Consider the following 23,100-nt stretch of genomic DNA (forward strand, 5'->3'; position numbering starts at 1 on the left):
ACCTGAGGACAGAGGGCTTCTAACTGGCTTGCAGACATTCGAACAAGCTTTACACCTTCTTCATTGTTTGAGATGGAACAGGCCAAGTTGGCAACCTATGAGGGAACAATACAAAAACACCTCTTGAGGATTTTTTCTTTTGACTAAGGGAAATAGTTATATACCTATTTATAGAAATAAATATACCCCAACCCAAGAACTTTCCAGAACAGATGAGTACACCAGTGGGACTTCATTTCTTATAACCTGCTTACGGGGACACATTTTAAACCTCTGTATTAAGGAAACTATACAGCCTCAGAACACACAGATCATAGTGTAGGGTAGTATCAGGATCAGGAGAGATCCCAGAACCCATACCTCAGAGCCTGTGTAGGGACTCTAACCTGCTTATACATTAACCTGAGAATGAGGCTTTTCTGTATTAGCAGTACTATGAAGAAAGCTGAAAAACCAAGGGCATCAAGAAAACACTGTTGGCCTGGTATAGTGGTGCAAACCTGTAATCCCAGCATTCTGGAGGCTGGGGCAGGAGGATCACTGCCAGTCCAATGCCTGTCTGAGTTACACAGTGAACTCCAGGCCAGCACAGACTACATAGCAAGACCCTGTCTTAAAAAGGGGGGGGGGGGGCGCAACATCTGTATCCACAAATAAATATAAATTTTGCTCTGTTTTTGAAGGAGAGAAATAAAATTCTTTTTTCTCTCTCTCTCTCTCTCTTTTTTTAAAGCACCAGGGATTGAACACAGGACCTTGCGCTTGCCAGGCAGGCACTTATGCCACTGAGCTATCTCCCCCACCCCGGAAATAAAAATTCTACATTGCTGTTCCCCTTTGACAGGTGTATGAATGCTTGATTTAAGTCGATTCATCTTATCTGAACACAGGTCTGTTTTGCAAATAAAAAAGCATGAAGAAAACATCAAGACAGACCCAAGGCCATCTGCAAAAAATAGAAAGAGGAAGATGATATTCCATAGGTGAGAGCAAAACTGTTCTTCACTTGGGTTTTTAAAAACATCAACAGCTTGACCCTTTCCTGACTGACAGTGTTTAATTTGAAATTAAATCTTTATCTTCTTAGCCAACCATCTTAGTGATACTGCTAATGGAGCCAGAAACCATCTTTCCAAGTTGTTGCCATACTTGTTTGGCTAAATCTCTGGCTGGGTTGAGCAAAGTGCTCTGTAGCAACTGTGAAGGCAGTGATTACTTACCCATGTTTCTAAATGAATAGACTTGTCAAATCCATTAGCGGTGCCAGGGCCCAACTGACTACACAGTGCTGAGACACATCTTTACCCCAGGTGCAAATTAAGTTATGAATGATAAAGGCATAGGCAGTGGAGTATCAGAGGCACTTTCCAGAATCTAATACCAGAGTAAACAAGGACAATGGCAATAACCTTTGATTTTCACTCTTGCACTGAACTTAAGCACATACACGCCCAAGAAAAATTATACAAGATTATGGCTGTTTGCTGTGCCACAGTTAAAGATTATCAGCTTCCTGTAAGACTGTTAACTATCAAAATCCTACAACACCTAATAACAAAGAGAAACAAATAATGTGCAATTTAAACATAAGGAAATGCAAAGTCAGATCACTGATATTTATGGGGCCTTCAAAAATAACATGAAGCAACATCTATAGCTTTCTCTGTTGTCTACTGTCAACCTGAGCAAAGAGGCTTTTCTTTTCGGGATGACAATTTGCAGAAATGACTGTAGATTTCCATTTCTTTGTGTAGTTTGATGATTACTACAAAGTATGAGCTAATCTACATTTTGTAAAACTCAAGACTTAAATATTACCCTCAGCTGGATATAGTTATGTATGCCTGTAACACCTGCTACTCAGGAGGCCTGAGAGAATAGTTTCAGGTAGAGCACCTAGCACGTGCCTAGCCCTGGGTTTAGTCCTCAGTATTGGGAGGAAAAATTACCCTTGAACTGTGTATTTTATGATGTGAAACAGAAGATAAAAGTTTAAATTAGATATATAGATGAAAATTAATTTATTTCTATTACTTTACTGCCTCAAGAAGGGATTCAAAAACCAAAATTTGATGCCAATCACAAAATTAACAACTTTAGACTCACCAAGCTCCTCAGTGAGGTGAGTATGGAGAGGTCAAGCAGACCCATCCACCCTCATCTTTCAGGAGGCAGCCAGGCTGTAGACTCATTCTGATTCTTCCTTCTACCTTCTAGTATCAACTTTTTTAATCCTTAAAACTTATAAAATGGCTGATTTCTGTAAGCCATCTTCTATTTTCTGATACAAATCATAACAAAACAAGAGGTATGGAAGGGTTATTATTTTATAACATTACTTTGAAATGTTCTCATGTACTGTTGATGTGGTGATGTTCTATAAAAGAGAACACTGCCTATTTCAGAAGGCCTGGGTGGAGGAAACAGCGCCTGTCACTGACAGTCTTCTCTGGATGAATGAGCTTCAATTCACCCTCCAGGGATAGGGCTACTCATTTCTAACATTGACAAATGTGCAACTGAAATCTCCACCACAGTGCCGAGAGGCCAACCTCATACACTACAGGCCTGACCATAGTGAAACAGGAGGAAAATAAGGGGTTTCCTAAATACTCCTTTCAGTGGAAAATCTGGGGTTCTAGAAATCTGGAATAACAGTCTATACCGAGACTAAAGAAGACTCTAATGTCTGAATTACAAACTCTTGGAGCACCTAACTTCCAGAGGACCTAGCAGAGTGGAGACTTTGTAGATAAGTAAGCAGTATTTTCAGATATTTTTGCTACGATAGTTATATCACTTGTGCATCAGCAAGATAAATGTCACTGACCTAAGAAGTGGACTATCACTGACACGGTGACCACTGGCTTTGAGGTCACAGATCCCTCACTGTCTCAGTTCTCCTTTGCTCAAAACATGGACGAATCTTGTAGAAGAATATGTATCTTTAGGTCAGCCTTGAATTTTGCTGATCTTAGAAGTAACCCAGTGACAATCTGAGTTGTTGACTGTGAAAGCCAGGGTATGTCAGATCAACAAATATGACATCTGTACAAAGCAGAAAAGACAATTTTTCAGCCATGTAGGAAAGCTCTACTACAATGGATTATCTTTAAAGAGTTTAAGTGAATGAAGTCTGTTGAAAAAATATCCCTAAAACTATTTGCCACTATATCTGACTTTATGACTTTCTTATATCAAACAAAGAAAAGTTGTTTCCCACATCCATATTAACTGCTCCTAGTTTTATATTTGGCTGAATTACTCAGCTGCCCTCAACCCAAGAGCCTTTGTAGAAGAGAGCTCTTTGTTTGCCTAATGGCTTGCCCTTTGTAGGAGTGAACATGTGAGCAGAATGGTGGCATGGGGAACTCTAACCATGACTGAAGTAGCAGGCAGGGGGTGGGGGTGTGCTTCAAAACCTCTTTTGCATCCCCCTGGAGCCTTGAGTCAAGCTACCACCCAAGTTTTCTTTAAAATGCTCAGAATTCCTGTTATTAACAAGTAACAATGAAATCAATAATTCAACGTTCTTGAAGTTGTCCTAAATAACGCAGAAGTCCCAACTCAGGTGAAAAAGTTTCAGAGCCCTTCAAAAAGGTTGTAACAGCTTTCAAACAAGGGAAAAGAAGAAAGAATACAGAGGATAAGCCTCTTTCTTTCAAATTACTAAGGAGTAAGATACAAAGCATAAGTGAATGATAGAAAAGTTCTAAACCTAGGTTATATGGCTGCACACTTCCACAAACAATAAAAAATCACTGCATTATAATACACTAAAAATGGTTGAATGTACAGTATATAAATTAATTTCTACAATTTTAATGCTAAGCAGGTAAAAAATTAAAGACAAATTATCCCTGAAAGCAGGAATTCACAGAGCAATTCAGTAAGCAGAAACTCAGCACTAAGGGCTGGCCAGATAGCTCAGCAGATTAAAGTGCCTGCTTAGGCAGATGCAGGGACTGGGGTTTGATCCCCAGCATGCTGTGCCGGCCCCGCCCCTGGGGTGCACCGAACAGTGAGTAAGCCTGGGTGTGGTAGTGCACACCTGTAATCCCAGGGCTTGCAAGGCTGAAAACAGGAGAATCACTATGAGCCTAATCTGTGCAGTGAGACCCTGTACTAAATAACTAAATACATTAAAAAAAAAAAAAAAAAAAAAAGGAAAAAAAAAAAAAAAAATTCAGCATTGAAATCAGTTTTAATTTGGTGGGGGGAGATTTGTGATTGGAACTTTGGTTCTTAATGGCTAAGTGCCAAGGCCCTTACAAAGTAGATGCCTCAGAAGAGGGACACTGCCCAGAACTGGGACAGCCAAAAGGTAATAACTGTAAGAAAAAAGAAATTATGGAAGGAAACAAGTAGCCTGGAAGAAGAAAACAGAATATGTAACAGCATTCACTCAAGGAGGAAGAGAAGGGAAAGCCTCCACATTAAATGCAAACCAAAAATTGGCCCTCCTCCTCAGGCGTTTCAGATATAGAGATTACATTATTTTTATCTATACGGCTGAAAAACATTTTAAGTTCAGTACCCCTAAGCAACTGACAGAAACAAATAAGAAAGAAAATTTTCTCTGATGCAGGTAACTTAGCTGGGTGTGGTGGTGCATACTTGTAATTCCAGCATACTAAGTGGATGCAACTTGAGGCTAGAGTCATAAGTGAAACAAACCAGACCCACATGTGTAAGTATCGTATTGTCTCCCTAGTGTAAGAACCCAAAGAAGAAATAAAACCTGAAAGGTGTAACAAACACAGTTAAACAGAAAGAAACAGAGATTAAACAGCAAGAGGAGAGAAAAGAGAAAAGACGGGAAAAACTAGGGGGAAAAAACATGCAAGAATATATACAGGATGGCTAAGGTGATTGTTCTAAGAATTTCCATCAGTTTTTTGAAAATAGCAGTTAATGTGTAGAATTCTCACCTTGACTAACTCTGTATGCTGACATCTGCAAACTAAGCAACTATACTAAGGAAAATAATGTGTCATACAAAAACCATGCTTGAAATACCTGTTATCTTGGTCTTCTAAATGTGTACCGTTTCTAATGTCTTATCAGTTATCATTATACTCTCTTTAACTTTTTTAGAAAAAGGTAATGAAAGAGGCAAGAACAAAAATTTAAGATTTCTTGAAAGCATGCAGTAATATTCAATCATATGTCCAATCTGGCATAACTGTATCTGTTAATCTGAGAAATAGATTTGATGATAAAAATAGATAATATATCAATCATTGTTAATCAGCTATTCTTGTTTTGAAAATCTTTAGCATATGTATTGTTCTATGTTACCCAGTTTGTCTTTGTTTCTATTTGTCTTGCTTTTGTTTTTACTCTTCAGAATAATAAAAAATTAATATTACAAAATAAAAAGTTAAATGTTTACCCCCTCAAAAAAAAAAAAAAAAAAAAAAAAAAAAAAAAAAAACACAAAAAAACCCCAAAACTTCAAGCCCAACCTGCGAAACTTAGTGACTCAAACAGATCCTATCTCAAAATAAAAAAAACAAAAGATCTGGAGTTGTAGTACTATGTGAAGGATCTGGATACAATCCTTAGTATACAACCAAAAGATCATATAACCCCAAATTACTTCCATATACAAAATGCCAAGAATGTGAACTCACAATAAAAAACACTTCAGTACAAAAGAAAATATGCCATCTTGTGCAAAAATAAACAAAACAACTACTTATGTAATCAGACCCAAAATAAATATATTCATATAATTAAAAATGGAATAGGCTGGGTATGCTGGCTGAAGCAGGAAGAATTCAAATTCAAGGCCAGTCTGGGCAAGACTTTGTCTCAAGCCAAAAATGACTAGGCAGATTTGAAAAGTAACAAACTAAAAGGAAAATAATGTTGTAGGCAACTGAATTAGATAGAAATATTATAGGCATTAAGACAGGGGTAGGCCTTCAAGGAGACAGCACAGAGGACAGGATACCTTGCAACTGTAAGAGAGATGGATGCTCCCACTGTGGGCCAGACCTAAACACCAAAGACCGAACCAATGCTTACTTCCCTAAAGATAAGCATCTTAGGATTGATCATCACCTTGAGGAAGCCAGGAAGAGTAATTAATCCAACTGCTACCAGCTAGCTACCAGATAAACTCCTGTTCTATATTCATGCCTGCTTGCTGTATAACTTACTTCCCCATTTGGTCCTAGATTTAATTAATTTTACCTAAGAAATGGTGCTTGTAATCTCACTGGTTGACAGTAGTTTTGTCCCACCTCATGCCCACCTACGCAAGTTCCCATGTTCTCCACCTAAAACCTGCCTCCTTGCATAGTTTTATGCTATAAAAGTCCCTTTAAGAGATAGCTTCCTAGGGCAACCTGCTCAGATTCCCCTTCTGTCCCTCTCTCTCAGACAGAAGTTTTCCTTCCCCCAATAAATATTCTGCTCTTAACCTCTGTTCCTAAACTTCATTCTTTGGTTTTAGAGAACACGAACTCATCCCTGGTACCTTCCAGGTTGGGAGTTTCATTCCCTTGTTATCAGTAAAATTTACAACTTTTAGAAATACAAAATATCAACTGAACACTGCTAAAAAGAGATTTATTTACCTGGAAGGTCAAACTACAGAAATTATTTGGAGAAAAAAGAATGTCTTACAATATAGACAATGTGAAATTCATGGGCTGGTGAGATGGCTTAGTGGTCTAAAGCACCTATTTAGAACAAGCTTAGCAAAGCAAGAGACAGCGGTTCAATCCCCCAGCACCACATGCCAGCCAGCCCCGCCCCCTGGTGGGCTGAGCTGGCCACACACACACACACACACACAAATACATAAATAAAATTTTTAAAAATGTGAAATTCATTAAAAAAAAAATACACGAGATAGATTGAGCCAATGTACTACTTTACCACTAGAAATTTCAAAAGGAAAGAAAGAATGGCAGGATACAATACTAAAAAGGAAAGAGATACTTTTTTTCAGAGACAACAAAATATAATTCACAAACTTGGGAAGTCAAACCAATTTCTCATAGAGTAAATAAAAATAAACTCATGGTTACATTACACTGAAGTGAAGCTTTAGTCAGCATTTGGTATTCAGTCTCCCTTGAACAATACTCAATGAGGATTTCAGGACATATGTTACCACTATTAACATGTGAATTCATTTTTGCAAAGATTTTTAAACACTGATAAAAGGAATATTTATATCCAATGCCCCCCCATAAGACAAAATAGATACTGAAACAACAAAGAAACAACCCAATGGCACTAATTCCCGAGATTTCCTTCCCCTACAAGTTCCTAAAGAACAAACTAGAAAGAAGTGGTTACTTAAGAAGGTTTAATACATAAGAATGTGGGGCAGTAAAAAGACGATGAGTAGATGTGAGTAAAAGCCAAATGAAATGAATAAAGGAATCAATAGTGTCTAATTTATGGGGCTAACAAGAGAACCAAAATAGTGGCTAACAATAATGTTTATGGTCTAAAATGATTGAATTAAAAGCACTCCAAAATTCTTATATAATACTATATTTCTTAGAAGAAAAGGTACTGATTAATGCAACCTGTGAGTTAAACATGCATGTTAAAAAATACTGTGTTTCAATTCATAGAGTATGTCAGGTCCAATCAAGAGAGAAAGAAGAAAACACAAGGGAAAGAGGGGAGTGAAAGCTAGACATTGAGAATGAAGGACAGAAGCAGAGAGCTAAGATAGAAGAACACAATGGCAAAAATGAATTCCCATGTTTGTGGAGGACCACCTGAGCAGCTCTCCTTGAAAGAAGAGCAACTGTCTCCATTTTGACTGAGCCTGATTCTGTTTCCTGGTACTATTATGTACAGAGCTGGCTAGGACTTCTGTTTCTCCTTTAACTGGCCTTAAGCAATGTGTATTGGTCTAGCTGATGTGTTGGTGATAGTCTTTGAAGGTGGTGTGCGTGTTTCCCTGGTAACCTACACCTGCTGCTCATCAATGTGAGCCAGGATGAGATAGGACGGTAGAGCTAATGCTCCGGGCCGCCAGCTGGGATAGAGCCTCAAGACAGAGGCTATGACTTCCTGGAGCTTGAAAGACTACTTCAAAGCTGAAGCACCAGACCCCCCAAAACATTAGATGCTATCTCTATGGCCTCATAGTATAATGCAGCTCTCTGCTCCTGTGCGCTCCTGTGCGTCCGTGGATAGCAGATCTTCCCGAACAGCCAGCAGCGATCCAGACAAGATGGTGAAGGTCGGAGTGAACGGATTTGGCTGTATTGGATGCCTGGTCACCTGGGCTGCTATTCTCTCTAGCAAGGTCGAGGTTGTGGCCATCAATGACCTTTTTACTGACCTCAACTACATGGTCTACATGTTCCAGTACAATTCCACCCATGGCAGGTTCAATGGCACTGTCAAGGCTGAGAACGGGAAGCTCTCCATCAACGGAAAGACTATCACCATCTTCCAAGAGCAAGATCCCGCCAACATCAAGTGGGGTGATGCTGGCGCTGAGTATGTAGTGGAGTCCACTGGTGTCTTCACTACCATGGAGAAGCCTGGGGCTCACCTGAGGGGTGGTGCCAAAAGGGTCATCATCTCTGCCCCTTCCGCCGATGCCCCCATGTTTGTGATGGGAATGAATCACGAAAAGTACAACAACTCCCTCAAGATCGTCAGCAATGCTTCCTGTACCACCAACTGTTCAGCTCCACTGGCAAAGGTCATCCATGACAACTTCGGCATTGTGGAGGGACTCATGACCACAGTGCATGCCATCACTGCCACCCAGAAGACTGTGGACGGCCCCTCTGGGAAGCTGTGGCGTGATGGCCGTGGGGCTGCCCAGAACATCATCCCTACATCCACTGGTGCTGCCAAGGCTGTGGGCAAGGTCATCCCAGAGCTGAATGGGAAGCTCACAGGCATGGCCTTCCGTGTGCCCACTCCCAGTGTGTCGGTGGTGGATCTGACCTGTCGCCCAGAGAAAGCGGCTAAATACGACGACATCAAGAAGGTGGTGAAGCAGGCCTCATATGGTCCCCTCAAAGGCATCCTGGGCTACACTGAGGACCAGGTTGTGTCTTGCGACTTCAACAGTGACAGCCACTCTTTCACCTTTGATGCTGGGGCTGGCATTGCCCTGAATGATCACTTTGTGAAGCTCATTTCCTGGTATGACAATGAGCTCGGCTACAGCAACAGGGTGGTGGACCTCATGGTCCACATGGCCTCCAAGGAAGTAAGTGGCCCCCACCACCACAGCCCAGTGAGACCAGAGGGATGGAGAGGCCACGCTGTAGAAGTCATCACTGCCCTACTCAGCCCCAATACTGAGAATCTCCCCCTCACAGCTTCCATCCTAGGCCCCCTAGAAGGAGAAGGGCCTTGGGATCCCTGACTTGCTGCCCTTGCACACCATCAATAAAGCCCATTGTATCTAATAGTATAATGCAGATTACTTTCTCTGTATATCCTCTCTGCATATGGCAGAGGTAAATATAGGCCACTCACCTAGCTCAGCTCACAATGGTCACCTACTTCCCACGACTCTCAGTCAATCCTCCTCAAGCCACTCCTCCACTGAATAAAAACCGGCTGAGGCCCTGGGTCACTCTCGTTCTGGGAAGCCATCTTCGTGGCTCAACTTAGAGCCCCTTGACTCCCCAATGATTGAAAATATAATTTATTGTCTTTATATTCGCCGTGGGTTGCACTGTAAGTGGAAGACTGGGATCAAGTTGATGGGATTCCAATAATGTAACTTTGGGATCACAAACATTGGCTTCTTAGACCGAGACGAGGACCTGGAAATGACTCCTACACATGTTAGTAATGTTAACAGATTTCCTGAAATCCTCCGTCCTCTGAACATTATTCCAGGGAGACAGAATACCAAATGCTGGCTAAGTCCCTTACCAAATCATAGTGACTCATCAGCAGCTACATGTTAGTACCCTGCCTTCTTAGCCTACTTAAAAGAAGGAAACCTATAACCCTGAATTTATTAGGAAAATACCGAAGATCTTATATACCCGATATTGATTATATCATTATTGAATGATTATTCAATTTCCTTATATAAAGCTGGGGATATAGCTCAGAGGCATAGCATCTGCCAGGCAAGCACAGAATCCTGAGTTTGATTCCCAGAACCAAAAAATGTAAAGATTCTTTTTACATTCTGTTCTTAAATTAAGCTATTTTGGAAGTGTGTGTATCAAATTTTCTTCGTCCTATAGACAAGAACTATGCAATTGAGTGTTTCATTCTTCTTTGCTGCTACTCTACTAGTAGGTGGGTGTGAAATCAAAACTCAACATGACAATTAAATTCATAATTGCCTACTGTTTCCTTGACCCTGTCTGTATCTACTTTATTTAATTTTTAAAAAGATTTTTATTTGTACCTACTAACCCAGGGAACCCTGTTATTATTTTCATTTGTATAATATTCTATCCTATAAACCACTTTTTAAGTCCTTCTACCTAACTTTTTTTTTTTTTTTTTTTTTTTTTGTGGTACCAGGGATTGAACTCAGGACTTGTGCTTGCCAGGGAAGCACTTACTCCACTGAGCCGTCTCCCCAGCCCTTCTTCTCCTAACTTCTTAATCCACCAATAAATCTAGAAAAGATGCTGTCTAAACATGAGCCCATCATTACTTCTACTTCCTGGTGAGAAAATGGAAGGGACTACAATCATTTCTGGACCAGATACAAAGTTCAACAGAATGTTTACTTAATCGTTTCTATTGTGCTCTGGGAGAAAAGAATTCAAAACCCTAGAAGAGGGTTCGTCTAAACTGCTCTTGTTTCATCATTCAAAAAAAAAAAATTATTTTTACTTTTATGTTTAGGGAAGGGTCTACAGGGTGCTCGGGATCTCGCATGAACCACCTGTTTAAGCCTCCCAAGAGCTGGGATAACACGTGGACACCACCACGCCCATCTCAGTTGTTATCTCAGTGCACCTTGGGGGTGGGGCCCGCACAGCAGGCCCGAGGATCAAACCCCCAGTCCCTGCTTGCAGGCACTTTAATCCCCTGAGCTATTTGGCCAGCCCTAATCATTCAAAAATTTGATACTGGTTAAATTCAGCTTAGAAAAAAGAAGTCTTGCTGTGGCAAGGTACCTGCGAGACATTTGGTCCCACATGGCCTTTGGGACTTACTGACCCTTGGCAACATGAGATAGCCGTGCTGAAATGCTGAGAATTCATATAACATCCAAAGTCAGAATTTCTCCAAAGCACACCTGACTTTTCTCATCAAACATCCTTCAGGTCTAAACTGGAGATTCATTACTTTGTTATCTTCCAGAATCTCAGCCTACAGTATCATACAGAGAAAATACCCAAGATGTCACAGGTAGAGATAAAAGGTTAACCCTGAATTCAAATGTGCGTGCTTCACAAAGCCATACTTACAGTAAAGAGCACACCATATTATCAGCACACCACAGAATAAAAGTTCCAACGCAGGTCATTCAATTCACAGTTAAAACACAAATTTCAAACCAATAAAGCTGCATTGTAGAAGTCCCATATAAGGAAAAATACCAGAAGGGGCAGGTCATAATACAGGTCAAAAGCACAGCAGTTACGTTTACTTTTTGGTACTTAATTAGTAAGGCAATGCATGAGACACCACCTTCTTGTTGTAAATTCATTATAGTGGATATGTAGATATCTATCTAGATACTTTTTTTTTGGGGGGGGGGGTGGAACCAGGGGTTGAACTCAGACCCTTGCGCTTGCCAGGGAAGCGCTTATTCTACTCAGCCATCTCCCCGGCCCTATAGTAGATATATTTTAATACAGTGTTGGAGGCTGTGCGAGTCAAGGGCTACTAAATTATATAGTTTTTATAAGCAGAATTTCATGAATGGCATTTTCCCTCTTTCATTCTCAATTCATAAAATCGAAAACAAAAACAAATGATTCTTTTAGCCAATAAGCTGCTCACAGCCCAAGGAAGTATACATGGGATGAAACAATTAAAAAAGGAAAACTGTTATTATTTGAGAGAAAATGCATTTTTCACCCCAATACACTTTAAATAGCAACATTACCTAGAAGCATAGCTGTGTCATTTTAAAAGCAGATGAAAGAAAAACAGCTCTCCACAACAGAAATATGAAGAAAAGGATCAAACACCTACTTGGCCAACACTTTGCCATAGCAGGATCCCTAACTCCTGCTACTTTGATGTAACGGAACGACCTTAAGGGTACACACTGTACACCCTCATATAAGAAAAGGGGAGAGGAAGGGAGAGAAGAGGTAGGGATGGGAGAAGACAGAACTCACATCAAATATTCTGCTATTTGCTTTCAAGCAAAATCACAAAAGTTGCTTAATAAGTATCTAGTAGCCAAGACCACACAGTAATGGGCAATGTGTGTATGGAGCGGGACTAGAGGAATCTACTTCTGTTGGTAAGAACCTCAATAGTAACACTATGTGGTTTTGGTCCTTGAAACCAATGTTCTATCAATTTTGAAAGGGTATCACCCTAATGCTATTTGGGAACTATTAATTTCATCTGACGCAACTTTATACGATCCTCCTTAAAAACTAAAGCACGAACTATTTATTCTATTTGATCTAATCTGGGAGGAAATTCTTTCTATTAAAACAATATACACTCCCCAAAACCAAGCTAGCAAGATCCACCACATCTACTCTAAATTTATTGTGGTCATGGATTAAAAGTATACTGACGAAAACAACAAATTGGAGAAGGAAAGGAGAGAGAGGGTTCCCTGGGACCCAAGAAGGATCTGAAGGGAAAACTGGAGCCTACAGAAATTGAAGAGACAGACCATAAAACAGGACAAAGGAGGGACAAATACCATTTTTTTTTCTGGCTCCTCGTGTATGGTGTGAGAAAGAAAGATCTAGGGCCAGGGAGGCAGCTCAGTGGAATAAGTGCTTGCCTGGCAAGTGCAAGGGCCTGAGTTCAACCCCCAGTTCCACCAAATATATAAATAAATAGGGCCATGGAGTTGGCTCAGTAGAATAAGCACTTGAATGGCAAGTGCAAGGGTCTGAGTTCAATCCCAGGTTCCTCTGGGGGTGGGGTTTGGGGGGGGTGAGATAAAGACAGAGACAGAAACAGGAAGATCTAGCCTACAGAGACACAGTGAACACGACAACTTCAGAAGCCTCCAGGGACAAATTCACCAGTGGAATGGAGCAGTGGATGACGCACACTACAATAGCTGGTCAGTGACTCCAGTCCAAGTGACTGCCATGTGTCCTAGAAAGCAGGTTTAGTCAGACGCCATTTTAGGGAGGAGCCAACAGAGCCCAGGACTCAGCAGCCAGGGGTTTGCTTCATCTCAGGGCTCCCAATGTTGAACTACCACAAAGACTAAGTGAGGGACAATCACTGGAGAGGGCTATGGCGACAGAGCCATGCACAGGCCTGCAAGAAACACCCATAGTGTTATAAGCTAATACTCGGGCCCCAACCCTACAACTAGACCTTAGGTCCAGCCTGAAATATGGATTTGAACTCCCAAAACCAACACAATGCCCTAATCCTACTGCTGGCTTGCTGTGATCATCCAGCACAAATCTAGTCTCTGGCTCCTTCATCTACCAGCAAGAGCACAACCACACCCTGAACTGGGCAGTGCCACAAAACTATAGCCTTAGGGCCAGCCAGCTAGCTCAGTGGAAGAATGCCTGTTTAATAAAAGATGAAAGATTTATATGATCTGAAAGAAACCAGAGTATACAGAGTGCCTGCTTAGGCAGATGCAGGGGCTGGGGATTCGATCCCCCAACTGCTGAGCTGGCCCCACCCCGGGGGAGGAGAGAGGACAGGACTGAGACATGACTGAGACTGGGTGTGGTGGTACATGCCTGTAATCCCCAGAGCTAGGGAGGCTGAAACATAGGAAGGATCACTATAGAAGTCCGGTCTATGTAGTGAGACCCTGTATTTAATACATTAAAAAACCAACCAACCAACCAAACAAACAAACAAAAAAAACCCCCAAAACTATAAACCTAAGAAGATAACCACAGGCTTAAGATCACAGTGAAACATGTCTATTTTTTACTTTTTGTTTTGTCTCTATGTTTTTTCATGCTTTTCCCTCCTTCCTGTCATCTTCATCAATTTCCTTGGTAATCAATCTTCCTCTGTCCTCCACCCTTCCTCCTAACATATTTGTCTTTTACTTCTCTACTTTTTCTAATTTTCTTCCCTTAGGATAAAATTGCTCTATTAATATTTACAGTATGTAATATTCTCATTTTTCCTAGATTTCCTTATGTAACAATAAATCTTATACCTATAGTTAGGTGACAAATTGTCAGTTATCACAGCTTGTGATTTTTCCAGCCTGTGTTTGATGCTATTTTTATTGCTGACTATACTACTTTAGCCAAGGTGACATACTTGTTCTGATCAAATAACTTGCTTTGTTTGCCAATACCTTGATGGTATGAGGGGCATAATACTACAGTCCAGTGGCAAAGAACTGGGTGCTAGGCCAAAGAGGCTACAACCTCTCAACTCAAATAAGCAGAAAAGTCAGAATCCTGAGATAGACTCAAACAGTAAACACCAGCCATGCCTATAAAAAGTAGTCATTTCCTAAAAAAATCTTGATAGTAGTAATAAAGCTACATACCATAAGTAATCTATAAGCATCAACACAGAAAATGACGAGAGAGAGAGAGAGAGAGAGAGAGAGAGAGAGAGAGAGAGAGAGAGAGAGAGAGAAACATGGAAACAAGATGAAACCCCTGACCTCTAACCTGCCCAAAGCAGGCAAATCCAGGGAATACTGGTAGGGGAGAAGAAAACAATCAAAAGCCACCCAGCTGACCTTTCTGAAATTGTAGAAGTGGAAATAAAGCAAATGAATCTCTAGGGGGTTAAAACAAAACAAATAATTACACAGAAATTAAAGAGATGATAACCATAATGAAGGACATGGTTAATGAATCTATAGTAAAGAAAAATACAGGAGGAAAAAAAGTGGGAAAAAATGGTGAAACCACAACACAGGAAAGAACTAAATGTCATAAAATAGATTCAAACAGATATCCAGGAGATTTAAAAATTCAACTGAAAGTATATGCAGCAAAACCAACCAGTGTGAAGACAAAATATCAGATCTAGAAGACAAGGTTAGTGATTATCAAATGAAAGACTTTTTAAAAATAGCAAGGAGGGCTGACCAGATAGCTCCACGGATTAAAGCACTTGCTTAGGCAGACGCAGGGACTGGGGTTTGATCCCTGGCATGTCTGTGCTGTGCCAGCCCCACCTACAGGGCGTGCTGAGATGGTGATTAAGACTGGGTGTGGTGGGCTGGCGAGATGGCTCAGTGGTCTAAAACACCTACTTGGAGCGGGCTTGGCAAAACACAGGGACCGCAGTTCAATCCCCCAGCACCACATGCCAGCCAGCCCCGCCCCCTGGTGGGCTGAGCTGGCCACACACACACACACACACACACACACACACAATAAATAAATAAATGGAAAAAAAATTAAAAAAAAAAAAAAAGACTGGGTGTGGTGGCACACACCTGTAATCCCAGCGCTTAGGAAGCTGAAAAACAGGAGGATCACTAGGAGTCCAATCTATAGGAAGACACTATACTAACTTAAAAAAAAAAAAGCAAGGGACCATGAAAAGTCAATCCAACACCTGCCAGATGATTCAAAGAATAACATAAGATTAATTAGAATTGATAGCTCAATGATCTAAGTACCTGCTTGGAAAGCACAAGGACCCGGGTTTGATCCCTGCTACCACATGGCATGGTGGTCCTAGCACACAAGGCGCATTGTGCCAGCCACCAAAACCGGGCATGGCACTAATCCCAGCACTGGGGAGACTGAAACAGTAGGATCACTATGAGTCCAAGCTGTGTGGTGAGACCCTGTACCAAATAAAGAAAGAAAGAAATATTTGACAGCAAATAAATTGTGTTTGAGAAACAAGTACATTCACAGACTAAAAGTCAAAGGATGGGAAACAATACTTCTTGTAAAAGAAACTCGGAAAAAATAACAGGAGGAACTATTCTATTTGCAGACAAAGTTGATTTCAAGCCAAGACTGATCAAAAGACACAAAGATATTATGGTTTGTGTCTAGTTTTCCCAAAGTCTCATGCAGTCATGGGGCAGACTTCTAGAGTTTGTGATTAAGTAATGATCCACTGGGATTATGGGTATGCCTGCTGCTGGGATTTATGGGTATATTACACCCAGCCTGGGGCAGATAGCCTGAATGTAACTTAAGGGAAACAGACTTGCTGGCTGTAGCCATTGTTGCTGCTACTCCTCCATTCTGCTCTTGCTCTTTGCCGGTGCCATGAACTGCTGCCCTCTGCCAGGTGCTACAGCCTGTCTTGGAGCCAGCCGAGTATGGACTGAATCCTCCAGTAACTGAGCTAAATAAACCTTTCCTTCCTTCATTTTGAGGGCTGGGTATTTGTCTCAGCAACAAGAGAAGAGTAACTGAGACAGAAGGTCACTACATCCTTGTAAAATCCAGAGGAAGAGATAATCGTAAATATATATTCACCAAATACCAGCACATCCAACTACATAAAACAAATACTAACAGATATGAAAAATCAGCTAAGCACTAATACAGTGGTAATGTGGGCCCTCAACACCCACTGTTAAAAGCAGATCAACTAGGAAAAATATCAACACAGAATTATCAGAGCTGAGGGGCTGAAGAGATAGGTCAGTAGAATAAGCACTTCCCTGGCAAGGGCCTGAATTCAATCCTCGGTCCCACCACCAGAAAGAAGGAAAGAAGGAAAGAAGGGAGGAAGGAGGAAAAAGAAAAAAAAAAAAAAAAAAATCAGAGCTGAACTAAACTACTGAACAAAGGACTTTCTAGACATTTACAGTGTCTCACTCAACAACATACATTCTTCTCAGTAGCACATGAGACTTTCTCCAAAACAGACCTCATTTTATACTAACAAGTATCCAAACTTTCGTTTCAGCATTTGAAATTCCCTTTTGTAAACAATGGCTGGTGAGTCTGAACAAACTCCTGGTAGTGTCAGAACTCTTATTTGAGCCCTTCCATTCTTGCCAGAGGCTGATTCTCACCAGCACTGCCCAGTTTTTATATATAATTCTTACTTCCTTGAGACCCTCTGGGGAAATGGGCCTTAAACTAAAGTTGGCCTACAGATATTTACTCTAGTTAGAAGAGAATTTATGAAAAGAAATTAAATCAAGAGATTAATAAAAACTTACAAGTAAGTATTTTACCTTTGCTAAAACAAGTCTCTGAGTAGTTCAGAGTATTTCATTATAATACAGAATGGTATGGGGAGGAGAAGCATTGCCATTTCCTTTTCATGGATATATGCAATTATGTATCTTATTGATTCTATTATAAACGTAATTTAACTATTTCAGAATAGCACTACAAAGCCTATGGTTATACCTCAGGCAATGAAAAGCAAAGTATTTAATTTGTTAATAAAATTGCAGGTGGAAGGCAGGGGAAGGGTTAAAGGTAAGAACCAGGTTAGACGAACTGTGGTGCTAACATCACACTAACATCTAAGAAAGCTCCTGGTTAGTGATGTTCAAAATGAAATTAAAAACTATTAACCTTGAAAAACTTCCTGGACCTGGAGTAAGGTCTTTTCAGAAGCACCACGATGTTCACTAAGCTACTGAGCTTGTGTTGAATAACTTCACTGATGAGGGGATGCAAGTCCAATGACTTAGTGTTATGGTTTATATATAGTTGTCCCAAAGCCTCATGTAGTCTTGGGGTAACTTCTGAAGTTTGTGATTGATTATTGTGGGCGTGGATGCTGCACCTGCCCTGGGGCAGGTAATCTGCATTACAATGTAAGGTGGGAAGAGAAGCTAGCTGCTTGAGCTGCTGCTACCCCCCCCCCCCCCAGCTCTTGCTCTTTGCTAGCATGAAAGTTTGCTTTCTGCTATGTGCTGGTCTGCCTTGGACCCAGGTGAATACGGATTGAAACCTCCAGTAACTGTGAGCTAAATAAACCTTTCCTTCCCTCATTTTGGGTGTCGGGTATCTGTCCCAGCAATAAAAGAGTAACTAAGACACTTAGGCAAATACTTAACTTCTCTAAGCCTCAATTTCCCTACTTAAGAAATGTTGTAGAAAGTATGCCGTATGGGTATTAGCAAGTGTCAGCCTCAGTGGGCTGGCTGGAGAGGCTGAGAATGACACAACTGATCCTAATAAAGGGCCCCCCAGTGCAGATGAGGGCTGCCCTCTCTTCACCTGCTACCCTGAGCTTGTTACTGTGCTGGTACTTGAGGCCTTAGGCTTACAGTATCCTCGACTCCTGTCATTCAAACTTTCTAATACACAGGATACTAGAAAGATTGGCTTCCCAAACACAGAATCTTACACATTCAGAAATGACATCTTGTACTGTCATGCAACGACTGCCCAATTTTAGTTCCAAATGCCACAATCACTTCTAACTTGAATAGCAGACTGACCTATGTATTCTGTACATAATTAAGGTTAGAATAACACTTACTGTTGAAAGAAAATTAGATATAAAGTTAGTAATGCATCTAATGTGATTTACAGATGTTTTCCCTGGAATATTATTATGGTATTAACCTGGGCTAATGTCACTATAAATCCAAATGTACTACATGCACATTTTACATGGTCTATGGTCTGCTGTTATATCTGAGCAACGTACCAAATGATTTGTGGAGTGTCCTCACCAAATATTTGATGTTTTGCATTAAGTTATAAAAGTTAAATAACTTGGGTATATGTTTACTGTGTGTCACATTTCCACAATGCGGCAATAATAAACGAATTAAATAACATATTCAGTTAGCAAAAGATAACAGGCAAGTGCAATTTACCTAGAAATCAAATGGTAATTCTTTTTTCTTGTCACCCTACAAATTAACCTCTTTTATAAATTTCTACTATGTAAATATACCTAATAAACATAATATCAGAGCTTATGTTTTTCACTTTTAAAACAAGACGACTAAGGTTTACATCTATGTCTTAGTCAATAGGCTAAGCACCCACTGGCATATATCATCTCTTTTGGTCCTCAAAACAGCCCAAAGTAGGTAGCAGTAGTTTAATTTTTATAAACAAGAAATAGGAATTGAGCAGGACTAGGTAAGTAGCCAAGATGCAAGCATAGACAGTATGACTCATGAGAACTCCAGCCCTTAGCTACCACTACGTTACGTATTGTCCTCTAAGTGTAGTTAAGTGTGCAGGATAGGAAATTAATACCTTACTTAATTAATGTAAACTGATAAAAATGGTAGCTGTGGAAAGACATTCAGTGGTGATAGACTTATTTTATACATACTATATGTATCAGGGGAACCATTAAAACTCATCACACTTCACCAAGTTATCGTTAAAGAAACTGCTAAAACACTTACCTCAATCAGTTTGTTGGCATGTTCACGAAAAACTTGGGCATATTCTTTAACTTCTTTCTCATTTCCATTTTTTGCAGCTTCAATCAATACTAAAAGTGGAACATTGGTTTCCAGGAAAGAATCTGAAACGTGGTCCATGACAGCTTTGCGGAGCTAATAATTAAATTGTATAAATGTGATTTTATTTCTACCAAGAAGCCAGCCTTTTTTCTCTTGTATTTTTAAATCTAATAGAATCAGATAGGCTGCACTTAAATGAGAGCCTCCTGTGTAAGCAATATAATTACATGACCTATAACACAGCAAACATAGGATCATGGAGATTGTACTTTGTACTGCAGTTAAAGCATTTCAGCAATAGAATCTCAGTTTTTAAGAGAATATTCTTTTCTGGAGAGAATTACAAAACTAAAGCTTTATTTTAAAGAAATAACATGAAGCTAAACAAAAAGCAGTGAAGAAAGAACTTTCTGCAAGTTTATCTAAAGGGGTTTAGGGTTCAGATCATGAACCTTAAAACTTTAAAACATTTTCATATACGTTTCTTCTGTGGGTGCTAGAGATCAAACTCAGGGCTATATGGAAGCTAAGTATTTATGCTGTCACTGAGCTATGGTCTCAGCCCCACCCTTCCAAACTTTTTTAAATACTGTTACTCCTAAAATAAATTAAATAATGATACACCTAACCTTTAATTTTGCTTTATGAGACATAAGCAATAAAATCTTGACTATTTTAATTATTATTGTAATTTCTTATATCTTAATACATTGTTTTATAAATTCAATTGTAATTTCTTTAAAGGCTAAAATTAAATTTTTAAATGTTAATGACACTTTTTAAAAAAAAATACCAAGAACAAATTATTTTATCAAATATGGAAAAATACAGCAACACAAATATCTCTATATCAACTATATTAAACTGGGAGAACAACTTCACCCATGGTCTAAGGAATCGCAAGTGTTAATCAGAGTGGAGCAAGTCAAATAAGTAATGATGGAATTTCTGTCAATATCACAAAATCCTTCAGGGTTATTTTCCCAGGTCCCCATATCATTTTAAATAGCATTTCCAACCTACACACCTTTTCGCACATTTTAAAGCATCCCAGTGGGATTGTGCTATCCCATGTCCCTATGAAAGTTTTAGCCACTGAGAAGCTTATTACTAACAAAACATGGCTAGCCATTTTTCTGTGAAAATCTCTTCTTTCCCCCAACCAAAATAAGCTTAATATTTATTCAGATTTTCATTATTAACTACAAAATAGAGAACTTAGAAAAGCAATCGGTACTTTCTTTGAATTACCTGTCTACGTAAATCCCTGGTCTTCTTTGTCATTTTATCTATTGCAGAATTCAGTGCATCACTTCTTTCTTTACGTCCAGCCTGGATAAAAAGTAAAGAAATATACATTTCAGTAATTTACAAGGAATTTTAATGATATTCGATAGCTACTTAGTGTTCAGGTCAACATTGAAAAAAACAGTAGAGCTTTTTTAGCCTTAAGTTGGAAAATATTGTGGCAGAATAATTCTATGTGAATTTGTTCCTGACCCTTGCCTTGCCTCTTCAATTGTTAGGCTCCATATTATCCAATGAATGAATGGAATTGAAAGCTTTGTCAAAGTAAGAGGAAACCAAGATACAAAGACTTCTGTTTAAAATCAGGTATGGTAGCCCATAAGTAATCACAGCACTTGGGAGGCTGAGGCAAGAGGATAGCTTTGAGTCTAATACCAGCCTTGGCCATAGCCTAGACAGAGGGAGTCTAAGCCCACCATAACTACATAGCAAGACCCTCTCAAACCAATAAAATGTGAATTATATAACTCAAATCAGAATGCCTTATGAAATTACTTCAGCCATATGTGCAGAATTTCTAGGTTAAGCTTAGTGCACTTGTACCGCATAAAAAAGAACATATCAGCCACTCTGAAAGAGGTATATAAATCACAACTTCTTCAGAGGTCCAGGAGGTAAACTGAGATGTGCCTAGGTAAACGCGGGGGGGGGGGGGGGGATCCCCTTATAAATGGTAATTGAAAGAAAAAGGATAAGGGCTGTTACCTCAAGTACAGCTAGCTATGTCCCCCAAAGCCTTATAAACTTGTAAGTGGGGTTTTGGGGAGGTGACTTGATCAAAGCTGTGTGACCGTCATCACTGGATTAGTCCACTAATAGGTTTATAGTTGGGTGTGAGGCTGGGAATGGAAGTCTGGTAGAAAGATATCGGTCACTGTAGATATTATATATCCCTCCTCCTCCCTAGATCTCTTGTTGCTTACTGCCTGCCATACCATGGTATTTCTCTTCTGCACTGCTGCATGCCATGTCATCCTGCCTTGGAACCAGCCAACTGTGGACTAAAACCTCTAAAAACTATGAGGCAAATAAACCTTTTCTCCTTTAACTTATACGTGTTGGGTATTGTATCTGAATGACAAGAAAGTAAAGAGTAGTGGTGGTGATCTGGTGGTTACATTTACACTTTTTATGTAATTTGCTGTTCACTTATCTTTTAAGTAGGTACAATGCCACTTACCCTCTGTTTCCATCTGTATGGATCATTGGAGGAAAAAAATAAAAAGGACTATGAGGTTTTATTTAGCAAAGGACAGAAAAGCAAAAAGGGGACTTCAGAACATGAAAGGTTGAAATATAATTGATGAAGTCATACAGTCACTATCATATCTTGTCAGTCTCCTTTCTTACCTTTTCCCCAACACTCCTATTCTCCAAATAAAATTAAGTACCATAGTTCACTAATAGTAATGGGGGAAGGGCAGCTCAAAAACTGATTGAGGTATGAGGATTTTTATCTACAAAAAGAAAGTAGGATTTGTTCAGGGCCATCGGTCACAGGAGAGCTTAAAAATTCTAATGAATTACTTATAATCTCAAGATCAAAACATCAGGATCTAAGACAAAGGAATCTAAGACAATCAAAATCAAATTGATTGGTTGGGGAGATGGCTCAGTAGAATAAACACTCAAGCGCAAGGCCTGAGTTTAACCCCCCAGTTCCACAAAAAATCAAATTGACCTATAATTAATGCTTTAATATGCAGCTGATTCCTTAGGTACTCAAAGACTTCAAGAAATTTTCTCCAATTACTAAACTCAGAAATTTAGAGACCATCTCTCTGAATAAACTCAGCCGCCTACTTGGAGCAAATTCTTCTAAATAAATCAGTCCTAAAATACCTGTAATCTAAACTCCAAAGGTAACGGTCAGTGATCTCATAACAGCTAAGTCTCTGCCTCTCAAAATGTCCAGCAGTTTCCTCAATTTGGGCAGAAGGATTTACTGTGAAAGTTATGTAGAACCAAGTCCCTGAAATAATACGATTACATAGGAAAGTTCACTTTAAGAATAATGCAACCCTTACCATGAATCTGTTAATTCTGCCTTTGCGAAAGTACCTTAAAAATCAATTTGTCTTTCTTGTTTCTGTGAGAAATAAAAGTTTATACCTCCATTACTGGAGAAGGGGGGAGCAGTTCAGAAGCAGTTAAAAGATAGAACACTTTTAAGTCAATATATTCCTTCATTAAAAAAACTGTAAGCCAAATAGTAAGTCTGAGGGTCCAATCGTTTATAATACAGTAAGGATAATTATACATACACATATATACAATCTTGAGCTTGATGAAAATAGAGGGCTTACTGGTCTGTAAATCAAGGTTTTACTTTTTTTCAA

General features: G+C 39.7%; 1 protein-coding gene across 1 annotated transcript in view; it reads right to left on the minus strand.

The window, feature by feature from the left end:
• Window positions 1-23,100, minus strand: part of Ctnna1 (catenin alpha 1) — a 206,210-nt gene that overhangs the window by 31,729 nt on the left and 151,381 nt on the right. The window contains 3 exon segments of the mRNA XM_023703371.1: window positions 3-95; window positions 19,394-19,546; window positions 20,705-20,785. Of these exon segments, the coding sequence (XP_023559139.1) occupies window positions 3-95; window positions 19,394-19,546; window positions 20,705-20,785 (327 nt within the window).

Source organism: Octodon degus, unplaced genomic scaffold (assembly GCF_000260255.1).
Source record: "Octodon degus isolate 3935 unplaced genomic scaffold, OctDeg1.0 scaffold00169, whole genome shotgun sequence".
In the NCBI taxonomy this organism is placed as follows: Eukaryota; Metazoa; Chordata; class Mammalia; order Rodentia; family Octodontidae; genus Octodon; species Octodon degus.